At 58.8% G+C, this 13,448-nt stretch overlaps 1 protein-coding gene across 2 annotated transcripts; it reads right to left on the bottom strand.

Moving 5' to 3' along the window:
* Nucleotides 1-4,617: 4,617 nt before the first annotated feature.
* LOC120751309 (visual system homeobox 1) lies at nt 4,618-7,427 on the bottom strand. 2 transcript variants are annotated; one of them, XM_040060898.2, is made up of 5 exons: nt 7,403-7,427; nt 6,991-7,069; nt 6,607-6,730; nt 5,508-5,676; nt 4,618-4,905 (listed from the first exon to the last, which is right to left on the bottom strand). In XM_040060898.2, exons 2-5 carry the CDS (start codon nt 7,029-7,031, stop codon nt 4,640-4,642), a joined length of 600 nt encoding a protein of 199 aa, XP_039916832.1. In that variant the 5' UTR covers nt 7,032-7,069; nt 7,403-7,427; the 3' UTR covers nt 4,618-4,639. The 2 variants fall into 2 exon arrangements, with proteins under 2 accessions (XP_039916832.1, XP_039916831.1); XM_040060897.2 differs by lacking the exon at nt 7,403-7,427 and having other exon boundaries at nt 5,508-5,688; nt 6,991-7,082.
* Nucleotides 7,428-13,448: the final 6,021 nt, after the last annotated feature.

Consider the following 13,448-nt stretch of genomic DNA (forward strand, 5'->3'; position numbering starts at 1 on the left):
CGCGCCCCGGCGCCGCTCCCGGGGCCGGCCGCGGCGGAGCGCGGACACCGCCCCGCCCCGAGCAGGCCGCGGAGCGGAGCGGGCCCGGGGCGCCGGGGAGCGCCGGGGAGCGCGGAGGCCGTTCCCGGCCGAGCCGGCCGCAGCGACACCCGGCGGCGCCGGCCCCGTCCTCCCCGGGCTCCGGCGGTCTGCGGGCGCGGCCTGCGGAAGGCGGGACGCGGGGGGAGCGTGGCCGGAAAGGCGGGCGGGGATTTTGCTGCTCCGCTCCCCCCCGCAGTGTGGGATGGCAGGGAAAGGGCGCTCGGAACACGGGCGGTGCCCTCGCCAGTGCCAGCCTGAGGAGATTTCGCGGGCTGAAGACGTGCGCCTGGCTTAAAAGAATGGACTTGTGTTGGTGTTAGTGCTGAACCGACCTAGGAGATCATAGGATCGTAGAATAGCCTGAGTTGGAAGGGACACCTAGGATCGTCAAAGCCCAACTTCTGTCCCTGCACAGGGCAACCCCAGTGTGAAAATTGCATATTATATGGCTCTATGCAGGATATTTACTACATGTGTTATGTTGCATTGATGAGCAACGTTGTATTGAGACGTTAATTTTGAGGAACTAAGGATTTTTAGGGAAGTTAAGATGATAAGTTGCTGAATTAGCTGAAGTAGATAGGTAATCGTTGTTTGCAGTTAACAGAAGCCGGATCTTAGATAAGCTACCCCGGATCTTGTAACTCATTCTTGTCAGGTTTATGTTTATGTAGTTGTCCTTGTAATGAAAAACAAAGTGTGGTAAATAGGGCATAAGATAGCTGCAGATTTCCTGCTTAAAGGACCCATTGAACACAGGAAACTGTAAGTTCTACCAAGGAATCATTTGTCACGAATGCATTGAAAAGGTAGAAAGGTCAGGACGAGGAAGACTCATCTTACTTCCGCATTTTAGGTGACCCCTCCCCAAAATAGACCCCCGACTCATTTTAAGAAACAAAGCACGCATGCTTAATTGCCTTTTTGTCAATTAGCATATGAAGCGAGGAATGGGAGGTGACAGGGGTATGAATATGCATTTGTATTTTGGATATTCAACACTTTTGTAAATAAAAGGCTTTGTAATTACCTGTGAATTTCGCAGTGCGAATTAGGCAAATATCCCGCCGTGCTGCCTGGCGGTAATAAACATACACTTTCTAACTTTAAACTGTTAGAGAGTTTTTGTCCGTCACAGTTGGGTATCGATACTAGATCAATACCCATATTTCTTTAATAAGTCAGTATTAATATTTTGATCGTATGGTAAATGTAGTTTTGTAGTTAAAATGTAGTTTTTATATACCAACCACAGGAAAACGTAAATCTTTCAGAGAAAAATACTGTACTACCATTTCAGAAGAGACCAATTTCTCCTGCCTCGCTCAGGCCTGAAGACGCCGTAGAGATTAAAGGAAAAAAGTGACACTAACCAGAGAGAATTCTTTGTTTGAATGGAATTTATGCATCATGTATGAAATGTATGAATATTCAACAGGCGATTGCTTTTAAGAGATAATCCTTCGTTAACGGGGGTCCTTCTTCGGAGCTTTTTTGCTCGGGAAGGCACCCAGGCGTCTGTTACTTTGTTTTTATTGTCTGTTGTTGTCCTAACCCTAATTGTTCAATTTTTTAATTGCTCTAATTCTATTTGTATAACCATCTTATTTACCATGAAACTTTCAGAATTCCGAAGCAAGTGACTGGCATTTTTCACGTGCGGGAATAAGGGGAGGGAGCGAGTGTGGGGCTGCAGCCAGCCAGCCTCGCCCCGTCCCGGGCCGCTCGCCGTGTCCCATCGCCCCGCTCCACGCAAGGCAGCGCTCACAGAGCCTTCGGGCTCGCCCCCCGAGCTCCCGAACCTCCTGCGGCCGAAACAGAGCGGAAAGGGCACCGTGAAGGGGCTCCCGCAGGTGCGGCCCTGCAGCCCTGCGACACCCCCGGGTGCCCGGCAGTCCGCTTCCAGTCAGCGCAGGGACCTGCGTGTGCTCAACGCCGCCTCTCCATTTACTGACTTCTCTCGCCTGGGCCGCGTGGAAGGGATCTCCTGCTTGAGCAAGCCCGGCAGCCGTGGCTGAGGGACCCCCAGGGCTCCTTACCAAGGGGAGCTCATGGCACCAGGCCCTGATGTGGTCACCGGGACGGCTGTGGGGTCTCACATGGGCAGCAGTGGAGCCGTGTGCAAGTGGCAGCCACTGCCTTACAGCAGGGTTTCTCCTGCTGTACATCAGAGTTATTCCTGCCATACATCAGGGTTTCTCCTGCTGTACATAAGGGTTTCTCCTGCCATACATCAGAGTTTCTCCTGCCTTACATCAGAGTTTCTCCTGCCATACATCAGAGTTATTCCTGATGTACTTCAGGGTTTCTCCTGCTGTACATCAGGGTTTCTCCTGCTGTACATCAGAGTTTCTCCTGCCATACATCAGGGTTTCTTCTGCTGTACATCACGGTTTCTCGTGCTGTACATCAGAGTTTCTCCTGCCTACATCAGGGTTTCTCCTGCCACACTCCTGTCACTGGCCCAGGCCTGAGCCAGCGCTGGCAGGAACCGTGGCTGGGTCTGGCTGCCGCTGATCTCAGGATGGATCAAACCTGAAGCAACCACAGGAGCGTGCTGCCCTGCTCCTCCTGCTGCTCCAGGCAGTGACACTGGAGGATAGGGGGCACTTCCCTGCCAGGGTTATTGCAGACAGCTGGGAATCTCGGAGTGGCTCCCTGCTCCAAGGAGGGCACCAGGCCCCGTCACCAGGAGCCGAGGCCGGGCAGTCACTGCCATCCACCGGCATCTGTGCCCCACAGTCCCTTCCCAGCGCACGAAGGGGCAGCAGCCCTGCTCTTGGCTTCTCCTTCCCAGCACATGGCGAGAGCTGGGAGCCCACCAGGCATTGCCAGGAGCGCGAGGCGTCTGCACCCTGCACGCTGAGCTACGGCGTCTCCCCTTGTAGCGCTCGTGGTGGTGACGTGCTCGCTCTCACAGCGCTGCAGCCGGCACAAGGCTAAGAGCCAGGCCATCTGCAGCAGGCAGACCAAAAGGAAAAAAAAAAAAAAGGATTGCAAGCATCCAGTGCCAGTGTGGCACAGCCCAAATAAAAGGTTTGCAGATGCTGCTCAGGCAGGATTAGGCCTCCAATGTGCTAAGTCTCGGCTCTCAGTGAGCCTAATTGCTGCTGCAATAAGCCCTGGCTGGTCCTTTCCTGAACAGTGCTCTCCACAGCCCCCCCAGCAAATTTTTATTTTTTTTTCCCTGCAAAGCTTGTATTTGCCATGCATATACTACCCCTCCCCCTGGCCGCCTGGTGGGGTCTGGACAAGCAAAGGAGGGGAAAGGCAGGAAATCTGCCACTTACTGCTCTGTTCTTCCCAGGAACTGTCCCCGCTCTCTCCCCCTGTCCAGCACAGCCCGTGGCTGCATCTGTGAGAGCGGCCAGGCCCAGCAGCAGAGGCAGGACCAGGCATCAGTACCTGGCCACACACCCCCCGAGCTGTATTAGGACGCTTTCCAAATTGGAATTACTCAGATTTTAATAAAACCTTTTGATAGTTTTCCGTTATGTCTTGGCTGGTAGATGAAACTGGAGGTGTTCCAGGAGAGCTGTCGAGGCATGTGCGTGGGCCAGTTCAGCAACTGCCACGAGATGTGTCAAAGGAAGGCATAAATTGCAATACAGAGCGTGAAAACCAAAGATACGCCACAATTTTATTTATGGATGTGTAATAAATAAATGGTGGACAATACAGGAAGAGCCACATTCAAAAATCCAGATTACTAAAGTGCTTTTAGACATAAATATAGGGCGAAACAGCTCTGACATTAACATTTTTTACAGACAATTACAAAATATCTTCTTATATCAGTTCACAAAATTGTTTAATTGCTCCAGGGTACTATGACTTGCTTTTCAAAAAGGTCTGTTCTATCATGCATAGTGTGGCAAGTGACATTCAAGAGCGTACAAAATCATTGCATAAACAAAACTACGTCCTTACCCCCTTCTCCCAAACACGAGTTAAGGAAGATGCACAGTGTAAATCCAGCGATAAGGCTGCATTGGCAGGCCAGATCCTCAGGGAGCATGAACCTGCCTGGCTGTCAGGCTGCGCCGGCTTGAGGGTGGACCCCGCACGTTTAACAGCCCTGCCGCTCCTTGAGGTGGAGGAGCCGCGCCGAGGGGCTCCACACCGCGCGGAAGCGCTCGGAGAAGGCGTCCGTAAGCTCCTGCGCCGTCCTTGCACCCGCGTCTCGGAGGAGGGAGCAACTCCCGGCGCGGAGCTGCTCTCTGTGCTTCTGGCTAGCTGGGGCAGCGGTCCCAGCGCGGAGGGGAAGGGGGCTCCTCCCCGGCCGCCGTCGGTGCTGCCCACAGCGCGCTCCCATCCTCGCACCGCTCCTGGCCCCGCTGCGACCCCTCCGCCGCCCTCCACCCCGGCTCTGCGGTGGAGTGAACGGCCTGAAGGTGAGGGGACAAGGGGATGTGTGTGTGCCCAGTGTTAAAATGCCCTGAATTCAGATAAAAGTTCACTTATTTGAGAAAAAAAAATATATATATCAATAAATCAATAAATATTCTGGTCTCGCCAGGACGCCGTGAGGTGCGGCCCCCTCCAGGGCAGCCCGAGCTCAGTGGTCCCTGTCGTTCTGCTCTGTGGGGGGGTCCCCGTTGATGCACTGCCTCAGCACACCCCTCTTCTCGTGCTTGGCCGTCCTGGAGAGGTCGATGGCTGTGTCCTCCGAGTCTTTTGCAGGCCCAAGCTTGTCGGAGCCCCTCTGGGAACGGGCCTGAGTCCCTTTGAGTTCCTCCTCCTCCTGCTCCATTCGCCAGCCATCTGCCAGCTTCTCTCGGCTCTCTGCCTTCCTGCTTACCTCCATGGACTTTTTGTGCATACCTTGCAGAAGGGAGAGAGCAAAGCCAAGGGCACTGGTTGCTTATTTCTGCCTGGGACGGCTCAGAATCACCTCCTGCGCTACTGCTGCTTCCCTCAGTTCTTGCCTGCACCCCAAGGAAAGCCCTCTCTAGCTACCAGCCTCTCCCAGCCCAGAGCCCTGCCACCTGCTCTCTGCAGCCCGAGGGGAAGGCTTGTGGCAAGATTAGTCCATACCTCCCCCGTAGCAGGGGAAGCTTACAGGGAAAGGTGTGCCGTAATGACCCATTCCAGCCTGGATTTTGACTGTGTATGAGCAGAGGGTAGCTCTGAGGGATCTTCGGTTTAGGGGCGGGTGGTGGTGACTTCTCAGATGCCTTGCAGCTCCCCGGCTGCCTGCTAGCACTGCAGAGATACCCACCCACGTGCAGGCACCTGTCTGACCCAGCGGTAAATGGGTTTCCTTTTCCTAGCTGCCCTTTGCAAGGAGGAAATGGAAAACCCGGGGCGCTCGGCAGCCTGCGCACAGCCCGGGGCCGGGGAGGCCCCGTTCCCTTCTGCACAAAGGCACGGGCGGCCGTGTGAAAGAAGCAGCCGAGCCCCGATCCTCCCGAGCCCGCACTCACCCAGCAGCCACGGGGCGCAGGATCCCACCAGCCCGCTCTTGGCGGAGTTGAGGATGGACTCGGGCAGGGGGATGGAGTGCCTCACCATGGCCCCGTAGAGGCCGTACTCGGCCATCACGCTGCTCCGGCCCCAGCACTTCTCCCGCTTCCGCCACTTGGCTCTTCGGTTCTGAAACCAAACCTTCAGGGGTAACAGCCAGGAGAGCACGGAGGGGTGGGAGCGGGGAGGAGACGGCCCCCGCGGCCGGGTGTCCCGGGCCCGTGGGAACGGGGAACGCCCGGCCGGGACGGAAGGACAGCCGTGGGGTGCGTGGGGGCGTCGGGCGGGCGTGCAGACACGGGGTGCGGGCGCGCAGGCGGCACCGGGAGGGCGGCGTGTGGGGAGGGGTGTGAGGGAGGGCACACACGTGGGTGTCAGAGAGGGGAGGAAAGGGGGGAGAGGGAGCACACGTTAACATGAGGCTGATCGTGACACAGCAGGCCGATCCCAGCCAAAGTCACCCTGCCCGCAGGGCCTCCCTGCCTGAGCGGCCGAGCACCAGGCTCTCCAGAAAAAGGGCTCCATAATGCAGTGAGCAGTGATGACAGAAGGCGCCCAGGTCCCTCCTCCCACCCCACTCCTGTACTTGAAGGTTTGAGGGCTGTAGATAGATAGATAGATAGATAGATAGATAGATAGATAGATAGATAGGGCTGCCCAGACCAGCTCCTCATTCTTAAGCCACCGAGCCGTTCCATAGGGGAGCAGGATCAGGCCCTGAAATGCCACGTGTGCCTCAAAGGGGCAAGATAGTGAGCGAGCTCCTGTGCCACAGCTCGGCCCAGCAGCTCTGAATTTCCCCCAGCTCCTTCCTGAGTGGGAGGACAGAGCCAAGTTGCCAGCAGTGAGCGACTGCTGGGTCCAGCTCAGTCCCCTGGTTCTGCACGTCCATGTGGAAGCTGTTCGGTGCCGGCAGGCAGAAGCTGAGCCTCCCCCCAGGAGCCCTGCAGCGTTCCAGCGCCGCCGCGTTCCCAGCACCGCCACTCCCCGCCTCAGGGCAGAGGAGACGGCCGGACGCTGGCAGCCCGCAGAAGAGAGAGGACGGCTGCAGCCACCTACCTGTATCCTGTCCTCCGGCAGCTCCGTCTTCACGGCCAGCATCTCCCGGGCATAGACGTCGGGGTAGTGCGCTTCATTGAAAGCCTTCTCCAGCTCCTCCAGCTGGTGAGCCGTGAATACAGTCCTGCGGACAGGAGAGAGCGTCCTGTCACACCGTCCGGACCCTCGGGCAAACAGCGAGGCTGGCAGCCCCCCCCACGCCGAGGATTTCCTCCAGAAAATCCTCCCCCCACCCCAGCTGCAGCCCTCCTCTTTCCTCCGTTTCCTCCCTCCATCCCCCCTGGGGGGCACCGACAGCCGCAGCCCGGGGATCGGGGAGCAGCGGGAGGATGGCGGCAGCAGCGAGGAGGCGAGGACGGGCACAGCCCGGCTCCCGGGCGCTACCTGTGCCGGCGTTTCTTCCTCTTGATCTGGGACGCGGACATCTTCAGGTCGCTGGCGTCCCCAGACAGGCTGTCCTCATCTGGCAGCGGCATGCGGGAGGGGAAGAGTCACGTTCCCGTCGGGAGCGGGGCAACCGAACGCAGCCCCCCGAAAGCGGTTCCAGGCGCCCGCGGGGAGCGGGCCGGGGCAGGGAGGGGTCCCTGGGCCCGAGGCGGCAGAGCCCGAGGCGCCGCACCGGTGACGGCGCCCCGGGGCAGGGGCTGGGAGCCCACACTCGCCGGAGGGTCGGGGGCTCGGCATCCCGGCGGGACGGGGAGCGCGGGCGGGAGAGCGCCGGCCGCGGGGGCAGCGGCTCCGGACGGGGGTCCCCGTGCGCGCCCGAGCGGCCACCCTCGCCCCCGACCCCGCTCACCGGAGATGTTCTCCTTGTGGCGGCGGGCGGCGGGCGGCGGCCCGGGAGGCGGGCGGGGGCCGCGGGCGGGCAGCAGCGGCAGCGGGGCGGGCAGCAGGCACGGGGCGCCCGGCCCCCCCAGGCCGCCACAGCAGCCCCCAGCCCCAGCCCCAGCGCCCCGCCGCCCTCGTAGCCGCCGGCGGTGGCGGCCGGGGGGGGCCCGGGGGGCGGCTGCCAGCTCGGCTTCCAGCCCCAGCAGGTCGGTGATGGCGAAGCCCTTGGCCCGCAGCCCCGCGCCTCCCGGCCGCGCCGCCGCCCCGGGCGTCACCGGCACGGGCGCCGCCACCGGCCCCGCCGCCGCGCGTCCCCCCGACGGCTCCGCCCGGCCCGGCATCGCCGCCGCCGCCGCCGCCTGGCCCGGCCGCCGCCGCCCGCCGCCCTTTTTATCGTCCCGCCGCCGGTCCCGGCTCCAATCGCGCTCCAGGCGGCGGGGGGGTGCTCCCAATCCCCGGATTAACGGCCGCTGTCCCCCCGCTCCCGCCCGCGCCCCTCCCCCGGCCCTCCCGGGCCCCCGCCGTCCCCTCTCGCCGTCCCTCCCTCCGTTCCCCTCGGCCCCCGCCCCTCGGTCCTCACCCGCCCCGCCGGGTCCCCGGCGGTTTCGCTCAGATCCTCTCCAGGACCACCTCTCGGCGCCCGGCCCGGTCACCCTGATCCCCCCCATCCTCCAGAAATCCCCCTGACGTCCCCTTGGGTTCCCCCTGCGGGTTTCCCCCCCGCTGTGTCCCTATGTCCCCAAATCCCCCGCTCCAGCGCCCGGCAGCGCGCTCCCCGGTACCCCCGTTCCCGCCCCGCATCCCGGGTGGGACATCCCGTCGGGCTCAGCACCCCAGAGACAGGGATGGGAGCAGGCAGGGGCTCTTGGGCAGGACCCTCCCTGTCCCCAGGTGCCTTGTCATCAGGGCCAGGGCCGCCTCGACGTGCCTGGCCTCTGGGCTCCCTTTTGCTCCCAGATTCTTGCACCTGGGCTGCAATTTTTTTTCCCCCTTCCCTTCATCTGTTGATGGAAATGATTTACAACCGGCTTACACGGGCCGCCTGATCCGGGCCTTCATTGGACGCTCAGATTAACCGAGGGTCCTTCTGATAAAGATAATTACAAGGGGACTCCGCATTAACTTTGCATTATTAAAGAAAGACCCAAATCTCCCACGGCAAGCTGTTCCCGGGATTAGCAGAACAATAACTTTCATTTAGGATAATTGCCGTGGCCGGCGCTGGGGGCTGGCGGGGGGGATCCTCTGGACCGTCGTGCTTCTCACCGAGAAAGGCAAACGGGTGTGAGGGGCACGGGAGGTGTGGGAGGTGGTCACACCTCCCCAAGCCGCCAGTTCAGGGTGCTCGTGTGCTCGGGATGGAGGGATGCCCGGGGCATCCCCGCCCAGGGCTGCCCCCCACCCAGGCACTGAGCACCCCGGGGTCCCCTTGGGCATCTCCGCTTCTCCGGAGTGGTTTGGCTGCGGTTTTGCTGGAACGGGAGACTTTCACTGCTAGGCAGGGAGGATCTGCCACAGTAATTAGAAGCCATAATCCGGCCACCACCCACAACAAATTTCCTGTTCGAGCAGATATTAGTGGTTAAAACCCTAATTTTTGATGTTGTCCCAGAATCAGCTTGATTTCAGCAGTTTACATTGAGGCTGAGCTGTTGGGAGAGATGATGAAGCCTTAAATATGCATATGGCCTAGGCATTTGGAAAGTTTGGGGATAAAGCACGTATAATTGCTCCTAATCAGTTTATGAAACATAAAAGCTCAAACCCTAGAGAAAGCCGATAGATGCAGAAATGGAAATAGCGATTAAATCTCCCCGTGCTGGCAAGGTGGCCTGGATATGGCGCTGCCGCCCGGGGCGAGGGTGACCGAGGCCGTGCCCTGGGGGACGGGGACACGCCGGCTCCCGGGACACGACAGTGGGACGGGGTGTGGGGACACTCCTGCTGCCACCCCCAGCTCCCCCAGCCACGGGCAAGATGGGCATCTCCACCGGCCCTTCGGACAATAAAGCAGTTAAAGGATATCTTGATATATGCTCATCAGCTAGGATTAGCTGGGATTAGACTAATCAGTAAATGTTTCTCTGCTCATTATTTTCTAAGGAAGATTTTCAGCTGATTCTCCGACGCCGAAAGATTATTAATCGCTTAAAGAGCAGAACATCAAACATCGCCCCTTGCTCTAATTTCCCTGGGTTTGCCCCTCCTCTCCATGGGCAGGATGCCTGTGCCAGCCGGCCCAGCAGCCTCAAGGTGCCCCAGCAGCCGGAATCTCCACGGGGCTCTGCCAGAGCAGGCCACAGGACCCCAGCCTCGGTGCAGACCCATGTCCCAGGGGGTGAATGATGCCGGAGCACCCCCATCCCTGCTGCACTTCGCGGGACTAGGCACCCAGCAAGGTGGGACAGTCCCCAGCTTGTCCCTTCCTCCCCACGGCCGCTCCACCGCCACGTCAGACACCTGCCATGACCTGTAGGATGGAGGGCACGCTTGATGGGATGGATGCCTGGAGCTGTCCCGCTCAGGCCCCAGAAACAAGTCCTTAGGGTACTACAGATACGTGCAGCAGTTTGGCAGAGCCCCCTCAGCTAATGGTAACTCCAGAGCCAGCGTTTGGTGGGGTTTGGGAGACCCTGTGTTCACCATGGGGCTCGGGGAAAGCCCCAGAAGGATGTGCACTCGGCCTGGAACCACCTGCTGCAGCAATGAGAAGGGGGCAGCAAGGAAAAGGTATTGAAGGGCCTGGTTTAGGGGATTAGTAATGGGATAAGACAGCTTTCACCTCCCTGGTTTAGATATGAATCAGGTCAATAATAAAGGACCATCTGACAGTTTCAGGCAGCTCAGGGTGGAAGAGGCTCCTGTGCCCCAGGCTGGGTGGAGAGCGCATCCCCAAAGGCCCAGCTCTCACCGCACACCCATCCATTGTACCTGCACCAGCAGCCACAGCCCGGTCCTCCTCCCCAGCTGCACGCCCTGCGCCAGCTCCTGGCACACCAGCACGGGAGCGGAGCAGGCTGGAGCCTGCTCCCCAGGGATGGTGCTGGCACCGCAGCCCTTGGGCTCCTGCTGCGAAGGGCAAGCTCAGCCGGCCCTTGGTGGCCGCGGTGGCATTGCACAGGTGCAGGGTGACCCGGGAGCGGAGCGCAGCAGGGCCAGCAGCCAGCTGACGGCAGCGCGGGCTCTTCTTCTGCCTCCTCCGCATCCTGCCGGGAAGGCGGGGAAGCGATGGCTGCTGCCAAAGCGTTGCCTCTGACACGTGGGTGAAAAGGAACAGAGAAACGGGCCATAGCTGGGGGAGAAGGCAGCAAAGAGCGGGGTGTTGCAGCCAGTCACACCTGTGTTTTGCAAGGCTAAATCCCCATCTCTCAGTTACAGATGAGCCCTCTCCTTGAAATGCAGGCAATGTGATTTTCCTCAGGCTGCAGCAGGGCTCAGTGGTGGACTGTGTGTGCGCTCCTGCCCAGTTAGGAATAGGTATGTGTAGTGGCCAAGCACCGCCCCTTTTGGGACGATGGATTTGCAGAGGCAGGTGGTGTGAGCAGGTTAAACGAGTGAGGGAACCGGTGCTGCCGGCGCTGTCAGGCTGCGGGAAGTGCTTCCTTTGCGGCTCGACTGGATGTGGGTGAAGCAGAGGGTTTGCGGGGTGAGCGCAGCCACAGCTGGCCGCGCAGCCCCTGCTCGGCGCAGCGGCCTCGCCAGCCCAGCTCACTGCAAGTGGTGTCAGCCCTAATTCGGCACGAGGGTCCCTTTCCCTGTCCCACTCCGCACGCCCCACAGACATCCCTACTAATTCCTCTGCAGATTTCTGTCTTAAGGCATTTGCCTTTGATTAAAACCAGAAGAGCAGTCGCGGTTTAAGTGGAGTTTAAGAGCAGACCACGTGCCGCTGCGCAGGGCGCTCACATCTGGAGTGTCACAGATTTAATCAAACTGCTGGGAAGTGCCGCACGCAGACAGCTGTCACAGCAGCCCGGAGCCCATCTCCTAATTAATTCCTGGCCGAACAAATGGCCAGCAAGGTGCTGCGGCTACAACATCAACTGTGAGCGTGGCCGGCAGCCGGTGAGCAAGCGGAGCTCACCCTGCGTGTCTCCAAGGAGCTGTAGGCGATGTAGCCCACGGAGGACACTGTCCCTGCTGCCCAGGGAGGAGACCGGGGCGTGCCCCAGAGGTGTACGTAGGGAAAGAACGGCAGGGACGGAGCGGTCAGGAAGAAACCCAGACGGAGTAGGCACAACAGCGGTCACTCCGATTTCTGGTTGCTCCTTCAGCTGCTGCTTTTCACTGCCCCTCCTTCTGGCTTCTGCCAAACTTGTTGCTTTCTAGCACCGTTCATCTGTCCGTCTCCCGTCCCGTGGGCAGCCCCCTCCTGTGCCGTACAGGATGTGTGAGCTGGGACACTGCCCTCCCCGGAGATGCTCTGCCTGGCGCTGCCCAGGGCCTGGCACCTGACACAGGTTCTGGGCAAACTCTGCTGCCACAGCCTGAGGCGAAATCTGGGCAATGGCAAAACAGCTCAGGCCCAGACTCGGTTCTCCTTGGTGCTCATTCGCAGCTCATTAAAGCTAATTGAAATGACAACCAAGGCTGGGTCTATGTGGGTGTTTGGAAGCTCTGGGCGCAAGGCACAACTAGGCTGGGAATATCCAACTGTGAGGAGCCCCAAACTAGCCGATGGACTGTCCATTCCAATTAGCCCCACAAAGGAGCTATTATTCCTTTGCACTATGCTTGTCTGATTACTTTATCTTATTATTTTTTGATCATTCCTCCAAAATGTGCTAATTAAACAGAAATCATCAAGTCAATTAGAGAAACACTCATTAAAGCCGAAAAGAAAAGAAAGTATCGGCAGAAGAGAAACGGCTGTGAGGGTCCCAAACACACACAATAGCTGCCACATTCATTAAATCAGCAATTCCCAAAAGAGGGGTGGACATTGTCCCACTCTGGTCTGCACCCTGGAAATGAAACTTCCCAAGAGATGGGGAGGAGGAAGAGAATAGAAGAGAAGAAGAAGGGAGAAGAGAAGAAGGAAGGAGACGAGAAGAGAAGAGAAGAAGAGAAGAGGGAGAAGAGAAGAGAAAGAAGAGAAGAGAAGAGAAGAGAAGAAAGAGCCGAAAGCATGAATCTCAGCTAGTCCTCTCCTCTCCTCTCCTCTCCTCTCCTCTCCTCTCCTCTCCTCTCCTCTCCTCTCCTCTCCTCTCCTCTCCTTCCCATGGCTTTCCCAGCTCCCAGCCCAGGAGTAAAGTGCAGCCCCTTCTCCAGGTTCACACCCAGCACCTCAGCAAGCAGAGGCCTTGCAGAACAAAGCTTCCCTTCGCACCTCCCTCCCCTGGCCTGGAAGCAAGACAGAAAAATCCAGGAAAACACGTTAACCGGTGATTTCAGCGAGTAAAGAAAGGGAGATCGCAGTTTGCTCCGGCCCCAGGGTGGCAGAGCGCCCAGCTCAGCTCTGGGGCTGCCCAGCCTTTGCATTTCCAAACCAGTTCAGCCATGCCTAATCACAGGCGCCGTGCTCTGAGACCCGACAGAAGCGCTTCTCCTTTAATTAATCTCCAAGTTTGCTATCTGAGGGCTGTGCCATATGGTATTGATTTTTCAGCTTGGTATGGCAGCACTTGCCATGAAAGAAACTAACCTAATTAAAGCAGGGGACACCAGCACACGGGCAACTACTCTCACTCTTGCCCATAATACGGCTTTCTAGCTCAGCCCTCCCGAGTGCTGACAGGTGCTCAGACGGGGAGCCTCTGCTTGCAGGTGAGTGCAGAGGTTTTGGCTGTGCACAGAGCTGCAGATCCCTCTCTCAGCACTGGCCTGGGCACCTGGGCTTCCCCAGCTATCTCCACTCTGAGCTGAGCAGGGAGGTTCTGAAGCATGGCTTCCCAAAGCAAACCGTTTCTTTTCAGACAGATCAGATAAGTCATTAATGAGTTTCACAGTGTCCTCACTCTCCCCCGTTAATATCTGGACTCCTAAGAGACCTAAACTGGGGTCTTCTAGCTGAA

This window comes from Hirundo rustica, chromosome 3 (genome assembly GCF_015227805.2).
Source record: "Hirundo rustica isolate bHirRus1 chromosome 3, bHirRus1.pri.v3, whole genome shotgun sequence".
Classification (NCBI taxonomy): Eukaryota; Metazoa; Chordata; class Aves; order Passeriformes; family Hirundinidae; genus Hirundo; species Hirundo rustica.